We start from the raw sequence: 21,359 nt of genomic DNA, 5'->3' as shown, positions 1-21,359 counted from the left end.
ACCAGTGCTAGCACATTTCACAGTGAGTGGGTAGAGAACAGGACAAGGTGCAGTAGCGTGTTTAATGTGATTGTCCACAGTTTGTGTCTATCCCCCACGTCGTGCTCAGTAGCAGGACGTGGGGGATAGACTCAAACGGGGAGGGGCTGCAATACGGTAAAATCCATTTAAAGACACCGAAAACCTCAGGCACTCTGATTTGAGAGTCACAACAATCAATTGGCTTGAACTCAGACTACAAACATTTATTGTGCATTGTCTGTTCTGGTTGTCCTCACAACCTCTGGGCAAAAGATGAACAAATCAAGAAAGCAATTTCATTACACGCTCATGGGAAGCTTATAAAGGCCCTGGAATCACCACTGCATGTACGATTATGCACTTTTTTCTAATTACACACTGCTGACAAAAATCAAATCTGAGACCATCTACTATACAGCTTACAGCAGACAACACCAAACTGTAGTACGTCTCAGGACGAGCTGTTGAAGAATTAGCTGACGTTAAAATCCCCTGGAACGGACTTCGCTTTCCATTTCGTGCATGCGGAATAAAAAGCCAGCCGAGGTGCAAATGCAGGTGTAATGCAATTTTCTTCTGGCTCTGGTCCATTTTTGCTACCCTTGTGCCTTTTTCTGCGGGCGCAGAGGAACCGGCATGTGTTGAGCCGCGCTGAGTGGAGCAGCTGGGAATGTTTATTCAGATCAGGTGGCGCAGTGTAATTTGGTACCATTTTGGCACAAGTCTCCACCTGCTTAAATTGGCCGCTGCACAAAGTTGTTATTTTATTCCACACACATTCAAAAACTAACAAAGCTAAATATTTAATGGGGTAAAGTCAGAGATTTCACTTGGTATATGCTATTTTGTCCGTGCTATTTTTCTGTTTGCTTAATTAGTACCTGCATGGAACAATTTTAAATACTTTTTTTCAAGTTCCCTTCCTTAAAATACCAAAATAGTGTACTAGCCTTCATAAAGGATGTACTCTCCAAGTCCCCCATTAGTCGTTCCCAATGTGATTATCAGCTGGATGTATGTAAACAATGTTGGATATATAACGTTCCCCATCAAACAGCAACTCTTTTTTTTTTTGTTTTGTTAAAATAATATATTCATCCTATTCCTGACTTGGAGAACAGAAACACAAGTACAGATTGTACTTGTCTGGTCAGAAGCTAAAATTAGCTTGGCATGCCTGTGTGGAATTGTCACAGTAGATCCAGATGAAACCGTCTCACAGATATTTGTTTGCCACCTCTGCATCAGTGAGGATGCATTTCTGTTGAAGTGATAATAGCCCTGTGACGAGTCATAAGAAGAAAAAGAAATACTTTTGCAGTCACATCTCCTTTTGTGTCAGCACCAATTTGGTAATTTGGCATTTCTGAATGCTGATTATTGCATTAATAATTCATTACTTCATATGATGTAAACCCTGTCGCTGACATTTTCCTTTATTCGGCGAACAAAACGCCTTCCCAGCTTCTTTGCCTCTGTCACACTACTTTATTTTAATAACTTGTGTTAAGAAAAGCAGCAATCCATTGTGAGTTCCATAAACCTTACTTTAAGCAGTGCCCAGGGGATTTTTAGATGGGTCCCTCTGTGCGCATTTGCTGTTGACTGAATTGTCTGGTTCGTCACAGTGATCTGGGACATTGAGGTGGTGAGCATTTTAAACCTTTTTTTTTTGCCTTTCTGAGTCAATGAACCTTTGCTTTAATGTATTCGTCACTGCTTCCAAAACATTGTGATTGTTTCAGGTCAAGCTTATAACTTTGCAGACCATTAACTTTAAAAATAAAACTTGAAAGTCTGTTTGTTGTTACCAAAAATAAATCTGTCATATTTCATCCTGCCAAAGGACCAGATGATACGGGCTAGCAGAGGTGATCTTGTTTTTCCAGCTTAAATGTGGTTTAAGGTTAGTAAAATATACCACTTGATGAAGGAAATGGCCGGCAGCACAGCAACAGTTGTTCAGGTGATCGTAAGAGCTGTATGTATGGATGTTCAGCAGTTTGCAAAAGTTTTAGCAATATCGAAATACTTATGATTCTGCTGTACTATTTATTTTACGGCTAATGCTGTTTATGGTCACAGTGAGACGGGTCCTTTACTGGCACACGTGGAATGTTTTTCTGTGCTCACATTATATTTTCTGGGGCTTAGACTTCTTCTAGTATAAAAGTAAAATGTAAAAGGCAACAAGAACTCTGTCCAGTTTCCTTCCAGGCTGTGGGCAGAGAAACATCCTGGAAAGATTTCTAATCAGTTGCTGAGGAAAATGGAGCTGCACATAGCCACACTCACACTGGGACATTTCATAGTGTCCAGTTCCTTCTCACTTGACCTGTTGAGACTGCAAGAGCCAATCTGCCTCTAAGTTCAGCTGTGTAACAAACTTTGGTAATGATAAAAATGATAAATAATAATTACGCAGTCTCATCTGTATTAACATTAAATGGCTCAGTCATGCTACAGCAAAGACAGGATAGCAACCTCCTTGTAAAAGATTGGTGGTTGCAAGTTGATTGGATTGATTTTTTTTTTTCTGATTTGGTGCCCAACTGTGAATAGCTGTGGCAACAGCAAGGTGACTGCAGAGGTTGCCTGGTGGAAGGCAAGCAATTCTGACTTAAACAGTCAGTCTCAGACAGATTGCAGACAAAATAACTAACTAACTTCCAAACGCATTGCTATCTATTTGAGTCAGTATTCACTGATAAGGGCACGCCTGTGACAGGCCACTTTCCAACAGGGGGATCAACTCAACTGGTTGTAGTTTGGTTATATTGCTGTTCAACAGCAAGGCTGGTGAGTACCTGTGTCATTTTGTAGTTAAGTTGAAGTCCTGGAACACCTATGTCACTGTTTTTGGAGGAATTGGTTTGGGCTGGATTACTTTATTAACTGGATATTATCACAAACAGATTACATGTAATTGCCATCTTGACCCCATTCAATAGGACATGATAGCAAACTGATAGTACACTGACTCTGTCCTATTGCCATGTTTTCCCAGCCTGACATACCAAAGTTGCTCTGCAGACAGAGACTGTTTGCGGGTTGTTGTAGACCTGGTCTACTTAAAAGTTCATTTCACACGGTCGCAGCAACCAATAGTCATCAACCTAAAAATTAACTGCACTCTTAGTGTCACAGCATTGCTATTATGATGTGAAAGCAAATAAAACAACAGTTGGACGGTAAACAGAGAAAAAGAAAGACAGAAGAGTGTGGCACAATGTATCCACAGCACCGATGCTTGCCTGATAAGCCACATTAAAATTAACCAGCAACCCATGTAGTGCGTAGCGTTTTTACTGCTCTTACCTTAATCCATATAAGACGGTGCCATCAGGGTGCAGTCGGATCATACGGTTTTTTACTGTCACACCATGAAGAAAGGACTTCTTGTCATTAAGGAAGTAGGTGTCAGGGAGCCAAAGCTGGTCTGCTACACGGTTGTCCAGAGTTAGGTTTAGGTTCAGCTCACCATAGGCCAACCGTTTATCTCGCCAGCTCTGCTGGAAATACATTGTGATGGTATAGTCCTGGGAAGAAGTAAAGGAAAAACCAACATAAACCACAGGCAAAAAACAAACAAAGAAACAAAAAAGTACTCAACTGTACTCAAGGGGAAAAGTAGACAGTTGTTTTAGATTAACTGCTGCTCAAAAGTTAAGTGCAGAAGAAACTAGAAGATGCTTAAGTGAATCTCAGATCAGGAAAAAACATCTAATGTTTCTGATTGTGTTAAGGAAAAGCGTGAGAGAGAAGGATTAGGAGGAGAAATGCAGTGAAGTGGAGAAATATCGTCTTGCAGCTAATGTATCCCCTGTAGCCAAAGGGCTGTGCTGTTAATAGTGCTGAGAAAAACACGAGTACAGGCGCTTAATGTAAAACCTACAAAGTGCAAAAAAAAACAAAAAACGGCGGCTTTCGATGCATCTCAGATTATTAGAGTTAAATAACAAGTTTACCCACACTCTGCATTTGAGCATGATGCCTATTAAGAGATCTGGTATCCTTCCTTTCTGATTTATTATTAATGACATAATATTTTTTCAGAAAACGCCTCACCCGTGTACAAATGAATGGCCACGGGGCTCGTAATGAGAACTGAACCAAACTACTGATAAACAACTCAATCACCCCTTTCAGTGACATTTCTCATTAATAATCAGCAATTTTAGATGCAAATTCAAGGAAAAGCACTCTAACGTCATTTTAAAAAACACAACCCAATGAAATTTTCTGCTACTCAAAAACCTGCAAATGCATCGACTGGCTGAAAACACTGACATTTTATGTTTTTGTTTCATTAAGACCGTGAATTTTTAATAATCAGTCTGAGTGACTGATTGTTAGATGTCTTGATGCATTCTCAATCATCCAGGAAAGTAAATCTCCAAAAGTTGATGCTGTGATTGCAGCCATTCCCCAACTCTCTGTGAATGGTACTCATGGCCATTGATCAGTGGGTTTTGGTTAGTGGTTGTTGATCAATGGTCATGAGAATTTGCGTAATTAACCTGACCTCTGACCTCCCAGCCCGTTGTTCCTTCAGTGGGCTGGTTTCAATCATTATGCAAATGTACTGTTTATAAGATTGGGGAAACCTGCAGTCAGCTGAGTCTGAAGAAGTCACTTGGATGAGTGATGAAATATTTCTCCTACAAAACGCTACGTCCAGATGAACAGAATCAACTTTAGGGGATTGTTAGATGTATGTCAAATCACAAATAAACTTAGAATTTTTGGAAAATTATTCCATCACTCCAGAAGCCAAAAAAAGCCATACAGCAGAAAATAATAACAATAATCATAATTTTTAAAAAGCTGCCACACTATGTGGGCGGCTATATCATGCTGAGTGAAAGAAAAAGAACGCTAAGAGACAGGATGATGTCATTTTTCAGACATCAGCCATATTGCCTTATCCAGTACTCCAGCCTGCCTCTCTGACAGTCTTTGTCAGAGCAAACGAACATGTTGTATATTACCTGCAAACTAGTGTGAGGAGTAATGATGAAAAAAAGGAAAGAAAAAAGAACCTGCAGTCAAATCTCAGTGTCTCATTCAGTAACAAGCAGAAGCGGTTGTCCACCATCACACGTGGACTGTGTGGCCGTTCAGTCCAACTGAACTGTACAAAACACAGTTAGTAGTGTTTGTAGCTGGAAAGCCTTTGAGCAATCCTGCCTTTGCTGATTCTGTAAGCAAGTATTTGCCTTGGTATTTGCAAGTGCTGTGTGATAGTTATTTACTTGGTAGTGATCCCATGCAAAGTAAATGCAGGGATAATATTGCCAATACTGATTAGAATGATCATTAATTTGCAATTTGACCACTAAATCACTGTGATCGGATACCACAGTAATTAGTGAGCACACCAAAACACACCTTTAAGCTTTTCATGTATTTTCAAGTCTTCAAAAAACACTAACTTTGAAGACCTGGAATTTAAATGTGCTTGTCTCTAAAGCACTTTGGATCATCTTTTATTATTTAAATGTGCTGCAGGCTATAAATAAAAATAGATGTGACAGTCAACACAGAAATATTCAGATATTTTTCATAGCGAGTGTTTGAGATATATTTTTGGGGAATTTTGGTATCTGATATTTAATATTTGCATGGTTTAGCATGAATCTAGTCTCTTCTTGCAAGGTTGGGAGTTCCTAGTGTGAAGCCCTCCTTAAAACAATGAGATCTGAACTTACCATGTTTACTTCTGAGATGGAGTCTATACTTGCTATGTTGATGCTCATTCCTACGACGACTGGAGGACCTGAGGAGAAAGGAAAACTTGGTGTCACCAAAGCGCTTTTATTTTTTCTTTTCTTCTTAAACACACATATTTTGAAGCGATGCTCTAACATTAAACTGCTTGATAAATTCAGCAGCATCCACCCAGCCACATCAGATTTTGTGTACTGACTGATGCAAAAATCGACACTGTGTTATGTTTTTGCATATGAAAACAGCCTTTTTTTTTTTTTTTACCGAAAATGCACTGTACCCTTGTTCAACAGCTCAAATACCCCCATCCCCAAAAAGACAAAAAAAAATCACACTGAGCACAAATATAAAGGTTAGTGCTTAATATGTGCAGTTGCCAGTGGGTGGATGCAAAGCCCAGCGTAAAGATGAGCCCCTTTCAGAAGCCTCTGAAACCACACGGAGAAAATGCTCTCGTACATACACGTTTCTATACTAGCAGTTTATGTAAAAGAACGAAAAGAGTGAACCACGCCTCATTTACATGATTATAGTGCATGTGACAGATATGCATGCTGACTCTCTTACAAATGCAATAACCACATACCCATTTCAGTGGTCACACAACTTTAGGTTTACGAGGTGTATGCATTCACAGTGCACATAAAACCACAGTCGCTGTAACCAACAGCCAGTGACACCATGTGACTGTGCTGTATACAGTCATGAATACGCATGAGACATTGCCTCAAATACAGGAAGGCACACTGTAACACTAAAAAATGTAGATACATTTTTTGCAATGCAATAAGCGCTTGCTTGTTCTTTTCTTAATGCCTTGCATTGGCCTTAACTGGGGGAACAGATCTGTTACCATTAGTTCTCAGTGTTTTATTGGTGCAAAATACAGCCTTCCCATTCCCTGTTCTTCAAACTAAGTCACCTTTATTTTGGTTGATGGAGCCACAAAATATAATTTGCTGACACGGAAAACAGAAACAGCAATAGCAGATCAGTGATTGGTTCATGTGGCAAAGCTGAATCAGGGAATTCAGATGATGTGCCACAGTTTTATAGTGGAAGTGGCATTTGCATAGGAATCATAACTACGAGAAGAAAAAAAGCAACTCTGCTGCAGTGTGTACAATCTAATATATCATCATACATACCCGAAAGACATCAGACTTATAGCTTTTTACTAAAATGAATCAATGCGATAGCTACGTTATTAGTGCACTGCTGCTGTGTGAACTGCATGTGATATACTACTGTATATCATATGCATGGATATACTGCATCTACAGTATATCATTTTTCAGGGACTGGTGGCACACATTAATTAGAAAATAGAAAGGAATAAGGACGGCATGATAACTTTTTTTTATCACAAGCAATGACTGGTTTGTTATGCTGATTGTTTCTTCGAATTTTCTCTTTTTTAAATAAAAGTTTACTAGGCCATCATTTCCTGCACAGTTTTAACTGCACAGTGAGATTCCTCAGCATTAGCTGCTGGTAATAGGTACTGAAAGTGAAAAATATTTTTGGAGTTTCATTGGAACAGAAGTATCAAGTAGAAAGCACCACCAATAATTACTTTTTTGTAATAACACAATATAATTAACACATTTTATGAATATGTATATTGTTATAGCCTATTGTGATTCACAGAGTCAGAGAGTGACATATAGCTGATGGTTATACTGCACAAGTTCACATAGACAGATTCTTTGCCCAAAACAGATCTAAGACTTCACCTCTGGATCCTCTAAAAATATAACACTCTGAAATAAAAAATATATATAAAAAAATATATTAATAAGAAAAAAAAAAGTTGACAGCTGCTTTAGATGACGAGAGCTGTGGTGATGTTAAAGGTTGGAAACTTGCACAGTTCAGAGGCCATAAGGATTTTAAGTGTATAAAAATCACTAACATAACCCAGATCTGCCCAAATAATCTCACCATACAGAGTCTAGATGCATAAAGAGTCCCCATGACTATGCTTCTGATTATGGCTAAAAATAGAGTTCAATCTAGCCTGTCAGTCTGCTCTCAATAACTATAGTGTGTGTTTCTGTGATACAAACATCGATCCATAAACTTTATGTCTTGCCTCTGTAGCTTAGAGCATGGAACGAACTGTGCAGTCTAATTCATGACCAACTCTGACCAACATAATGACTAGGAACATTTTGTTTCAGCAGAAAGGTGAATGAAATAAACATTTCTGCTAGAATTAGCTTTGATGACTAATCGACTTATTTAAACTGTTTGTGTTTTGACAAACTTCATCAATTATACTAAATAACACTGCAATTGGCACTGACAGATTGTCTGTGTTTCTCTTTTCATACTGGTGCAACATCCACTTCCTTTATTAAATATTTAATTGTGTACCACATTAGAACATTTAATTGTACTCCAGCACTCTGGAACAACTTTTTAAAAAAAATACAGCGGGATCCGAGATCTCCAAGCAATTCAGAACAGAGTGCTCACTGACGTGACCAGGAAGCCAAGACGGTTGTTGAATGTGGCTAAAACAAATGATTTAACGAGTGATAGTTTGCATGCTTGGGAAGGTTCAGACAGCCTCTTGCAGGGCACTCTGCAAGGAACTGACCCAGCTCCAAATGTTGAGTCTTTGTCTATATCAAGATCATACCCAATAAATCATTTTGCACCTCATTCCTCCTTAACGACACTTATGTTACACATTTCAGTGCATCATTCTGCTTAAACTATCATCTGCAACCTATAGGTGTAACTGTACTGACACACATGTGTGGGTAAAACATTGTTAAATTTAAAAACAAAACCTGTGGCAGCTTTGTCATGTATGAAATATTAGCACATATGTTAAGTGGTCACAATATTTGGATTGGCAAATTAGTTAATGGGATTAGAACTGTGTTACCATTTGCGTACTACACATCAGGCATAACATTATGACCACCTGCCTCATATTGTGTTGGTCTCTCTTTTGCTGCTAAAACAGCCCAGACCCATGGACCCTGTACTGGACCCCTGTAGGTGTAAAGTAGTTTCTGATACCAAGATGTTAGCAACAGACCCTTCAAGTCCTGTAAGTTGAGAGGTGGAGCCTTCGGACTTGTTTGTACAACACATCCTAAAGATACTCAATTGGATTGAGATCTGGGGGATTTGGAGGTGAAGTCAACACCTTAGACTCATTGTTTTGCTTCTCAAACCATTCCTGAACACTTTTTGCTTCGTGGCAGGGCGCATTATCCTGCTGACAGTGACCATGGCCATCAGGGAGTACCATTTCCATCAAAGGGTGCACATGGTCTGCAGCAATGCTTAGGTAAGTGGTACGTGTCAAAGTAACATCCACATAGATGGCAGGACAGCAAGGTTTCCCAGGAGAGTATTATCACTTTTGATAGATACTGACCACTACAGACCAGAAACATCCCACAAGAGTTGCAGTTCTGGAGAAGCTCTGACCCAGTCGTCTACCTATCAAAACCTTACTCTAGCCTATTTTTCCTGCTTCTAACACATGAACTTTGAGGACAAAATGTTCACTTGCTCCCTAATATATCCCACCCACTAACAGGTGTCACGATGAAGAGATAATCAGTGTTATTCACTTCACCTGTCAGTGCTCATAATACTATGCCTGATCGGTGCAATCTTGAGGGTCATGAAATAACCCCCGAAGCCTCACTGCAACAATCTATGGCTTTAGAGAATTAAAAGGCATATCAGATGTCCGCTGTAAAACACAACAGAATCAGACGATCAAAAAACAGCAACAATACAAACATTCTATGATATTTTATGATAAAATGTGATAACATGAATGAATCTGCTACTATTCTGGGGATCTGACTGAAAGACCCGCACACGTTCTCTCCTATACTCTGCAAATTCTTCTTCTTTGACTCGTCCCACTACTCTAAATACCCTAAAGCTCTGTCATCTTTCCTGACCCATCTTTTCCTTAAAAAAATGGATGATGGAAGGGGGTATAGGGCCATTTTCCATCACACTTTGTGAAAGCAACCAGCAACTGTTTTCCCCAGAGATGCCAAAGTACATTCGTTCGCTAGATGAAAACAGAAAGCACCAAATCTCACCTCTCTCTCTCCCACCCTCCCTCCCTGTCTCCCTCTGCATATGTTGACCCTGCTTTAGAGGAGCAGAGTCACTCACTTCACCACCACAGCTTTCTTGAAATAAAACTGTTGCCTGCACTTGCACTTCACAAGTTGGAACGAAAACAAACACCATTAGACGTTGATTTTCATAAAAAAAAACAAAAACAAAAAAACCCCCAACAGTAGCCACCACATACTTTCTTGTTCTCCGCTGAAAATGTTTCCAACCATCTCTTAGTCTGTCTTTTTAATAATTTATCAAAGGTTGGGATCTGTGGAAGAAGAAGGGTGCGAATAAGAGGAAGAGATCATAATGTCCCAAGGCAAGCCATATTGTGTGCGAAGAATTAGCGAACTAGCGTGTAACACTAAGTTTTTCAAGAAGCCTCTGAATGTGTCAGCCTGCTCTGGCTCGCTGACGGGTTGCTGGCCAGCATCGCAGTAGGAACAGCTTGTAGCACATGTCTGATGATGGTCTGGGCATAGATGTGGTGCATTAAAATGGAAAAGAGGCAAAAACAATATGAGTTGATCTTTAGTCGCCTACTGGTTTCTCCTCATGTGGTTCCTCGTGAAACTGGGCACAGGGACATCACTCAGGGAACAGAACAGATTTACTGAAATTTTACTAAATTAAAGTCACCCTGTGGGGTTTTTTGATGTCCACTCGCATGGCAGTGTAATGACCACATGCTCTAACAGCATGAAGATTTTCCTGTGCGTGTGTGCTACATGGGTCGACTGTAAAGGCGAGCATTGTTGGTGGTAAAGAATCAATTAATCACATTAATCATTTTAAATGTAAGTGTTTAAAATGGGTTCTCTGTAGCAGGGCATCATGATTATAAACATAATACTATGTTTTTCTTATTTTATTTGCTCTTCATTTGATTTGGGTGAATTTGTACTCTAACATCACAACACAATTTAGTGTGTTTTTTTTTTAGGTGGACATTAAGATGTAATGTATAATATTTCCCCAAGCTTTCACAGTATCAGCAGAGGTGACTAGACTGAAGTCTTCTTAATGCCCATAGCATGTAAATAAAAGATGGCAACTGCCTCTGGGCCTGAAAAGTGAATATGATACAAATGTGCTTTAAACCTACATTTTTTGTAGCGGCCAGCAGGGGGCAGTCTATGAGAAAGAATCCTAATTCCACCTTCATGTGTGACCCCCCAGGAAACCTGAAGGATTTCTAATCTCGTTTGCTAGTTTTAAATTGTAGTTAATGTACTCGAATGGTAATTTTGCAAATGATGCTGCCTTTTAGATTGAAACAGACCATAAATATACTATAGATTGTGGCAATGATGACAAATCATTATTGTTTGGTCAAGTAGCGTCCTGTCCTGGAATTCAGTCAGACTCATCAGTCATGACATCGGGTTTGAAAGGAACTCTCAAACTCTCAAGGCTGACCTCCGTATGTTGTTGTCTTTTTTTCCCCAGAAGGACACTGACTATTTAGTTAAAATAATGGATGAAAAGACCAGTAGCGCTGTCTTAAAGGATGGAGAAGCTTATGCTGGTCACATTTACTGAAAGGCACCAAAGAGAAACTTGCACAATTTTCATCAGGTTGAATTTTATTAAAATAAAGGTCAATAAAAGGCAAAGGATCAGTAAACTCATCTTTGTTTTTTAAAATACAAATCAGTCAGTGATCTCATTCACTCCATATTTCCCCCCTTGGTCCTGCAGTGACTGTGATGGGACCCCAACAGTGGGTCCCATCCCACATTTTGAGAACTACTGCTTTAAACGAATAAGATATAAATGTGTTTCTTTTCTTGCCAGTAGCTGAAGTCATTATTGTCATGGCTCATTAGCATGGAGTGGTGTCCAGTAGATTTCCTGAATGGTTCATAAACAGAAAATAAGCCAATCTGATTTCATTCCTTGATGACAATTGTTTTTCTTTTTGAGCCCTTGCGTCCCCTCCTTTGCTTTTCATCTATTATGTATGCTGTCCTCTGAAGTCCAACAATGTGTTGCCACATTTAGCTTGCAGTCTAACAGCCTTATTTTGCCTCAGGGCAACCGATGTAGAGGGCAGTGGAGCTGCCCCACTTAATGTTTTCCATGGCAATGGCAGTTCAAATCAAAACAAAGTACGTTCATTGCTGGGGAGTGGCATATCCTGATTTCAACTGAGGGCAGGGCAAACATGTCTTTGTAACTAATCTTTTGACTGCTAATCATGTTTTTTTCTAATCTTAGCTGATAATCCTAACCTGACTAATATCTGAAAAGTTGTTATTTATTATAAAGAAAATAGAGCAGGTTTAAAAAATGCCTTTGTTTGGTTTTTTTTGGTTTTTTGGGGGTTTTTTTGGACACTCTAGACTATATATGGTCCCTCAAATGTTATTAGGCTGGCTATTTGATGACTAGCAAAAATCACGAACTGCTTCCATTATGAAGTGTTAATAACATCCAAAGCTCCGCTTCTATGCTATGCTTCAAACACAGAATTACTACTTTTATTATGTGTTTAACACATATATGTGCAATATGTGCATTTCCTTTAATGTGTTAGCATAATGTAACATAATCAGCCACAAAGTACAGTTGCAGTTGCTATTACAGATGTTTATCATAATCAGAAGTCAAAATAGTGCTTCTTTGATTCATGTCAGTTTCTATGCATAGTACATGTAAGAGCGTGACAGGTCAGGCAGGAAAGAAAAAGAGAGTCAGGCTTCCCTAAATTGGGTCTTTACTACGATTGTATTTTTTTATATATTAAAAACATGTCTAATAATGTAAACCTTAATCAGTCTGATGTCTGGGTGCAGCCACAAGAGGGCATCATGATAATATTCCCTCCATATTTGCGCTTATAATTTGGATGTTTTCATAAATTAAGCCAGATAAATTACAAAGAAAGAAAGAAAGAGAGGATCAATAGCACATTCAACACAGGACCAGCATAAGGTGAACTCGATATAGAATCCTCCTTAAGAAAGCTAACTGCTAAATATGTGGTTTAATATTGCATAAATGTTTGACATTCTCTTGCAGCAATGGTTTCTGATGAAATACTTCATAAGTTATATTGTGTTTGGACATTTGCATTTGATCATCTACACAGAAAATAAACAAAACAGAATAACTTGGATCTTAATTAAAGAAAGCATTATTCCTCATAACCTGTCAGTCGAAAAAAGCCTTCTGAAAACAAATTTGCGAGATGCCAAAGAAAACACCGCCTCTTATATAAAAAAATAAAACTCTGATAATAAACCCATTGCCTAGCAACAGAGGGTTCCATAGCAACTGTGCAGCATTTTCCCTTCAGCGTTGCAAGAGAAGCGTGATGATTTATCCAGCTGAATCTGTATTTGTTTTTGTTTTTTCATTTGTTTTTTTCTCTTTATGTTTTAGTTTTATTCAATGGAAACCTTTTTTTTCAAGACAACACAACAATGTGTCCTACAAAATGCTTTCACTACAGCGGCCTCAGTTAGCTGCTTCATGATAGAGATCAACCGAAAACAACAGCGGAAAGTGCAATAAATAATAGAAACGCTACCTTTGCTCAAGAAGCCAAAGGGTGTCTCTGATATGCATCAGCAGAAGATTACAAAACAACATGACATCTTAAAATCCAATATTTCAGCAGCCTAATTATACAGCAGGTCTATTCCGCTAGTGCACCGGCTTTCATGTTACATTCATCCCGAACACTGAGGAAGGAACAACGTGTCTTTTTTAAAAAATTATAATCTAAGACCCTTATGAACTCCAAATGAACACATCATATACATTAGATTTACTGTAATTTTGTGGCTGCTAAAAGTAGGATCAGCTTGGAAAGAAACAAATGCATCAGATCAAGTAATCATCACGAGCACATGTGAACAATATATAGCTAAAACTGAAACGAGGCGGTGATGTTTGCTTTAGGAAACGCATACATTGAGAGGGAGGCAGTTCTGTACTTTCACGTTTCCCCGCATGTATCAGTGTCTTTATGAATGAAGTTATTTAGGTCACCACAGGGAGCTACTGTAACTGCTGACTGAACGTATTCACCCTAAACCCTCAAGAACTTAAATATCCTCACAAAGCTATATAAGTGAAGAAGTCATCTTTTGACATTTTTAGACACACGTCTAAAAAAAAACAAAAACATGATAAACTGCAGTTTCAGTCGTAACGTGTGCAGCCAGTTTAGGTCTGTGCAGAACGCTAGGTTTTTATTACTTTTAATTATTAGTATTTTTCTTCTGCTTTCTACAAGCTTCAGGGTAGCAAAGACCCGGAGTCTGTACCCCAGCATGCAGTGGGCAGGACACAAGTCTCTTGCAGGGCTAACAAACATAGACGGATGAACACAGTCACACCTACAGACAATTTAGAGTTTCCAGTTGCTGTGCATATATCAGGTCTGTGGAAGGAAACTGGATCACTCTTTCAGAACCCAGCGCAGCTTAATGTTTTCCCTGAGGTCTCATCGATAGGGTCAAATATGTCAAGTACTGAGCATTTAATCAGGTTATTTTCCTATTTTTAATTTTTAGAATTTCAAAATAAGTGAAATTAATGTAATGTCAAGTTTGTTTAATATTTGCGTCCTGTGCGTATCCCATGATTGCAACCCGTTCTTCTGTCCCGTCTTAATCATTCATTCTTCACACGTGTTTGTAACATTTAGTTCTCATTAAAACACAGACAAAATTAGTTATTTGATACCAATGTTGCATTCTGCACTGTCCAAGGAAAGCAACCAAGTGCAAAACTGCAAGCGCCGCCACAACCGAAGACCCTGAGCCAGTAAATAAGGCGAAATCATTAAACCAAAGGGGCCTGAAAAAGGACAGAAGAGTAGACAAAAGAAAATGATGAGGTGAAACAGGAGAGCAGAGGCAGTACATCACAGTAAGTCAGAGAGACAGAGGATAAGTAAAGGTGGCCTCATCTTATCGTCCTATCCTGTCACAAACCTCAGGCCTGATATATGAAACCTACTTAGATACTGCACTAAAAAGCTGGAAACAGAAGACGCTTCCTACTTACGAAACACTGCACATATTACAAATGAAATTTCCAACTCCTACATTATAATCCCACAAGGAACATTATTAAAGTAGTCTGAGGGGATGAAGAGTGAATTGAAAGGTTTGACTTCTTTTTTTTAGAAGCAAGTGCAGTTGTTGAGAGACACTAAAATAGCAGACAGTTAATCACGAGGATAACTCAATCAACCAAATATTTCGTTTAAACAGATTTAACCTACAGTATATCTACTGAACACAGCCAAATGAAAATAAAGCGTATTTATTCGAGATGAAATTTCAAATATGACGCTTTGTGCTCTCCAAAGATGAACAGAGCTAGATCTGAGATTGTTGTACGCACAGAAAAAGGGTAAGTCACCAATCTGTTTTGAAGAAATTTAAAAAAGGAACAACTTGCAGACTGTGGAAGGTTTGTCTTCTGTGATACAAAGGAAATATGCCAATGTATGGGTACTTGAGGACAAAGTGTTTCCATTGCAGGATTTCCCCCTGAAGCTGTTAGCAAACTATTGGCTAAAAAAGGGTATAATTCATTCATCAGTTCTCTGTGGTCCAGCTTATTATTTATTTACTCGTAGGCCTAATTTATTCAGTCGCACATTGACAGTTTTAATCAATGCCATTATTTTCATGTTCCCTTCTGACTGTGAACTGAACATTTTGAAAAATTGGCTTAAGTAAAGTCATAAGATATGTGTGCTGCTAAATACAGGATGTTTTCTTTACAAAAGGGCATCTGTTTTTGTCTCTTTTAACTGATGCCACGATATCCAATGGCATCAGCATCATCGTGCACGCATTGGTAAGTCCCGCTTTAAATGTCTGTGTAATTACATTAATCTGTGGTAATTATGTGTAGATCCTCCTCACCAATCAAGACTAATATGTCTCAAGAGAGTACGATACATGAATTAGTTCTTTATTAGTAAAGAAACTCTTAGTGTTCCTCGTGTTCTTTCTGCTGTTCTGTCCAAGCCACTAAATTACAATGTACCAAATATAACAAACAAGAAAAACCCATCAGGAGTGAAGACAACCAAGGTCATCAAAGGGTGAACAGTACAAGACATTAGCGAGATGTGTGTGAGGCATGTGTGCAGGAATCTCACTACTTCTTCATTTTAGCTGAATTGCCATCTAGAGTTTACAGTTCATTTATTTTCACATGAAATGCTGCTAGACCACAGGAACAGAGAAAGTCACATTGCGCAGGTGAGATAAAAAAAAGAAACATCTCACCTCGAACAAAAGCGAGGAATAAAAAAAGGTCCTGCAACACGACAAACAAAAGTCAACAGAGCTGGATAACAGACTCTAAATGACATACTCAAAAACAAGGGGGAGAAAAAATAGTATGTGAAAAACAAAAACAAGCTGCATAAATGTAAAGAAGGAAAACAAACTAAAGTCGTGTTAGATCAGATGAAAAAAGTGGAATCAAAAGGAAGAGTAACAGCGAGTGCTGCTGTGTGTTCAAAGACTCCGAGGAAGAAAGAAGGGCAGGAAGAGAAATAGAGAAGTTGTGTTGTGCCACTAGAGGAAAACTTCAGTAAGTTTAACTCATCAGCCAGTTGACACATACATCTACTGTACACTTGAACTGCAGAGACATGTGACCGTGCAGGAGGATGGATACATTTGTCCAAATGTCTTCCATTTATTTGTGATCACACAGAAAATCAAAAACTAAAAACACAACTACAGTTCAGATCTTTCAGTTTATACATGCATATCTTTTGACATACCTATAGCTTCACAAAACAGGAGAATGGAGTTTGACACAAGAAAACCTATTCAAGTTATTTCTAAATTGTAGACTTAACAAGACCTGGTAAAGTATACCTACAGTGTCAGTTCCTGTTTCTATTTACAATTAACAAGAGAGCCCTGAATTGTCATAATATTAAATGTTGAAAATGAAAGCATCACCACTGACATCACCATTATGCATACAGATGCCAGAACAGTTCATACAAAACAGCATTAAGGTAATTATCTGTATCGGACACCCTGAGAACGTATTATCACGATCAGTGTTGCAAAGTAACACGTTACTGTAATGACATCATATTTTTCAGGAACGCAGCAATATAATAAATTCAGTGATTACATTACAGCTACAATTATCTCATCACTTGCATTAATTCTTCAGTTATCTTAATGCTGGGTGGATAGAAAGAAAAAAAAAAACATCCAACAAAACTTTTCTTATTCCTGCTCACTTGTGCTGCAGTCAGCTGATTTCAGGTCATGTGCCGGGAGAAGGAAAATGGTGGAGCGGTATGGACATTGCTTTTATATTTATTGAACAAAAGGACAAACGTGAGGTAGTCCGCTAAACTACAAATTGCATCCAGGACATAAACAACTGCATCGTGCTGCCAGCACTACTTTGGCTCTGTATTTGGAAGCATCTGCACATATAGCATGCTAACGCAATGTTAGCAAAGAACACACACTGATCTTCAGCAGGTCTTCTTTGGTAAGTAATGTAATGTAATGAGTAGTATAACAGATTAAGTAACATAATACAATACTTTTAAGAAACTAAAGTAACGATCCCAGCACTGATCACAATTATGGTGTATGCAACATGAAACAAAATTAGAGAATCATCTTTTTCTGTTATCGCTGTCGGTCTCTAGCATATTTACAGTGATGCTAGCTGTGCCACCATGTTGGGTACTCTGACTAAATAAAAAGTAAAATATTTCTGGAAGCCACATTTGTCAGGCTAACAGTGAAATTCTCTGTCTAGATTATTATTAGCACACGGTCAAAAGCCAGCATCGGTAATGGCGTGATGTTCATTACTGTGCGTGGCATGTGTAACGTGCATATCTGTGAAGGTCTCATAAGTGCTGAAGTAGATTTCCTTCAGGGGAGACTTTGCTTGTTTCAGGAAGACAATGCCAAGCTATGTTCTGCACTTGTTATAACAGCAGTAAAAACCTCCAGGTACTGAATTGCGACGCTTCAGTGCAGAACTGATAATAATTATAACACGAAAAAATTTCCCTTTCAGAGCTACAACACTGGTCTACTCTCAAATGGTCACTGAATTCAATATAAATAATTTGAATTTTATTGCATTGTTCTTATTGATGCTTTAAGAGGTGTAAACACTGTTTCACAGAGGTTGAGCCACGCTTCCATCTTGCGTTTTCCTCTAGCCCTACACTATGCACAAAATATTTTTATGTGGAAACCTTTTTTTTTTGTGGCCAGCTGTTTGAGTTCAGAAATGAGATGGGCTTTTAAGCATGTTTCCTAGTAGTAAGGGTGAAAGCATCTCTCTCCAGATGCCGTAAATGGCTTTTTTTAATCCTTGTTTATGTATATGAAACAATTTGATAGCTGTATCTTGCCCTTGGCCACCCTATCATGGCCTTGTCAAGGACACACCTCCCATCAATCACTGCAGGTTCAAGAAGTGAGTCACTGGGGACCTTAAGAGGAATTTAAAAAAAAAAGAGGAAAAATGCCCTGCATGCAGGATGCCTCACCAACGCCTGACCTAGGGTTTTTGTACTTTGCAGTCCACTGCGATACATTCTGGTGCAATTCTATCAGCATTTTTCTCCTTCATTTCAAAGTTGCTGAAAACAACACTTTGAATGGGAAGATGAAGTATGTCCTTTCTCCTGCATGCTATCTCTCACCACCCCTGCCCCCCCTCTGCCTGCCTACATACACACCTCATTTAATTCAAATAGAAAATCTAAGCGAAGGGAAAAGGAAAAAGTGCCCAGCTTGAGCATTTTTTCCTGCGTTCCCTCTGTAATAAATCACTGGGCATTCTCTCTTCATCAGGATAGATTTCACTTGCACATGCCCCAACATCCATCCTGGGATTCTGACAACACACTTATGTTTTGCGCTGAATAGGCATTACTTTGAGACTGAATTACAATGGCCTCTGCCATCAGCCCATATGCAAAACACCCCAACATTTGACATGTCGCAGCACACAGACTAAGAGATTGTCCCGAGTGTTGCCTGCTAACCTTGATAGATCTACCTGCTACCACATATTATTTAATATCTGCGTCCGCCAAACTGCAGGTTTCATCCGACGTCCTGCGGGCATCAATCAGTGGTCGTGTTCTCAGAAGGTAAAGTAATAATGTTGGGAGTGCTTTCTGTAAAGAGCCGCACACGTATGTGAGCAGCATTTAGTCTATCATCTCAAAGGACACACGGGATAGCCTCATATCAATTACACTTACATTACGCTACAGCATCTTACAAGCTGAATATAAAGCGCTGCAGCTGCTGCTCTTACTTACATGTCCCGCCTTTTATATGCAGTCAATTAGGTGTCCATTCTACTCACCACTCTCGCTAGACCGATGTGCTGTTTCATGGCTACATTTACCACTTATCCATTACACACAAGATCAAGCTGCAACTGGGACTCATTTGAGGTCAATGGGAAATGAGATCAGCAAAACCCGAGCTGCATATGGCAGAGAGATATGGCAGGTGACCGTTCTTTGATGACATGTCCACAGGCCGGACCGCCTATAGCTCGGGATCCGGCAATTACAGTTGCTGTCACAAACTGCCGCACAGGTAGAGAGTCTGATTCGCTCTGACGAGTGGTCCTGAAAGCCATTGATGTTTTTTAATGGTTGAGATCATTAAACTGCAAAATTCTACCGTGATCCTCTTTTATTTGAAACCATTAAAGTCTTGTGTCAAAATGACTTTATGGTAGGATGCAAGACAAAATACATGTTGTGGAGAAAACAAGAACGCAGCATTGTTATCGACTGTGGAAGCAATATGACTTCCTGCAGTCGGAAGTCTCCAATAAATATAGAAAGTTTTATCCTCTTACAGTGTTTTGGTACATGTCTATGGAACACCGTTGACACTTTAAATACAAAATAGAATCGATTTGGGGTTTTCTTTTCATTCACAGAAGCAACACTTGTTGGAAATTTGAACACTCAAAAAAATTAGCCTTTATTTCTTATATTTTTAGCTGTTTAAACTTTTGGTAACTTAATAACAAAACGACAAAGAAACATTGTATCATGTAATCTGAATGTGATGTATTTCATTTCTTAGTCAAATTGCGGATCCTTTTTATTGTTGTTAAAAATATGTCTTCATGTCGTTTCATGTGTAATGATAAATAATACGTACCACCTCAGAACTGTTAATGGTAGCATCAAGCAGCAGCAGCAGCAGCAGCTCTATAGCTGACTGATGTTCTTGCTCCAAGACAATTCCAATGTACAGTAGGAGCACATGAAAAATATTTAAATTATTATTATTATCCAACTAGCACATTCTGTTCTGCATATAATTATAGTATAAATGTGAGAAATGCTGCTCTATTTACAGACTGGAACAATTTTCCCTTTATTGTGACACAGTAAATAATCGAACGCACAGCAGTGTTAGACTATTTTTTTCACTGTTAGCAGCCCGACTTTGACACACCTTTAAAACAGCTGCTCACAGATGGTGCATTCTGACACTGTCATAGGGACCAAGGTTAAAAGCCTTAAACTAATAATATCAATTAAATGTACTAAAAAAAAAATTGCATTGATGGCATTTGATGTTTGTGTCTGTAACACAATACTGTATTTTAAACTAAAAATCACATATTGGTTTTCAACACCAAATTCTTTTTGTGCTACTTTTATTTGGTTTTGTTTTACTTCATTTTTGTTTTTTTAATGCTCATAACCACCATAAAACATAAAATGCCCCACGACCGCAGAGAATTCCCCAGAGATTTAGTCACCTCTGTAATGGTTTCAGATTTATTCCCAATGGAGCTGCTGTGACATTCCAGTCCCCGGACAGGGTGTCCTTTATTGTCCTTTCTCCCTAAAAGGTACACGGTTGAACTTTAATTAATCCATCTGTTACAGAAAAATTCTCCATCCCGTGAACCATGTGAACCTTTAAAGTCGTGGAGAGAAAAAAAAATAACAGAAGAGATCACCACTTGCAATTTCCACTAGTCACATGTATTTCTAAAATCTGCAGGGCTGTCTACACCGAGACAACACTTCATAAATTACCCCTGCACAGCACCTTCTGTTAGACATTTACAGGCTCTCTTTGCAGGCTCATTTCTTTGTCATCCTGCTTATGCACATCTACAGTATGCTCACTGAAATTCATTTTCTCCCTGCTGCACTACCAACAAAATACCATTTAAGACACACTAAGCCACTATCACTGTTTATTACACCAGACAAGGACAAAGTAAGGTAGGAGAGTAGCTTAGTAAAGCATCACTGAACTGTTTTTGTGCTGATAATCTAAATTATTTCCCATGTTCAGTATAGGAACGACAGAAAGACAATGTAAACGCTGACCTAATCAAGATCCACTGAAAAAAGCTGAATATTGTGAAACAGCCTCATAAACTATGGTATATGCAAAATACCACTTCAAGAGTATATAAAATATGCTTAAGAGTGCTTAAGAGTACATATATAT

General features: G+C 38.7%; 1 protein-coding gene across 2 annotated transcripts in view; it reads right to left on the bottom strand.

Annotated features, from left to right (window-relative positions):
• gabrb4 (gamma-aminobutyric acid type A receptor subunit beta4) overlaps window positions 1-21,359 on the bottom strand; it is a 50,259-nt gene that overhangs the window by 13,964 nt on the left and 14,936 nt on the right. For both annotated transcript variants that reach the window (XM_005749573.2, XM_005749574.1), the window contains 2 exons: window positions 5,733-5,800; window positions 3,340-3,560 (listed from right to left, as the gene is read on the bottom strand). In XM_005749573.2, coding sequence (XP_005749630.1) covers window positions 3,340-3,560; window positions 5,733-5,800 — 289 coding nt within the window. The remainder of the gene's footprint in view (window positions 1-3,339; window positions 3,561-5,732; window positions 5,801-21,359) is intronic.

This window comes from Pundamilia nyererei, unplaced genomic scaffold (assembly GCF_000239375.1).
Source record: "Pundamilia nyererei isolate P.nyererei 1_Seehausen unplaced genomic scaffold, PunNye1.0 scaffold00249, whole genome shotgun sequence".
Lineage (NCBI taxonomy): Eukaryota > Metazoa > Chordata > Actinopteri > Cichliformes > Cichlidae > Pundamilia > Pundamilia nyererei.
The sequence above is the reverse complement of the archived record's forward strand: the minus strand, read 5'-3'. Positions and strand labels throughout refer to the sequence as shown.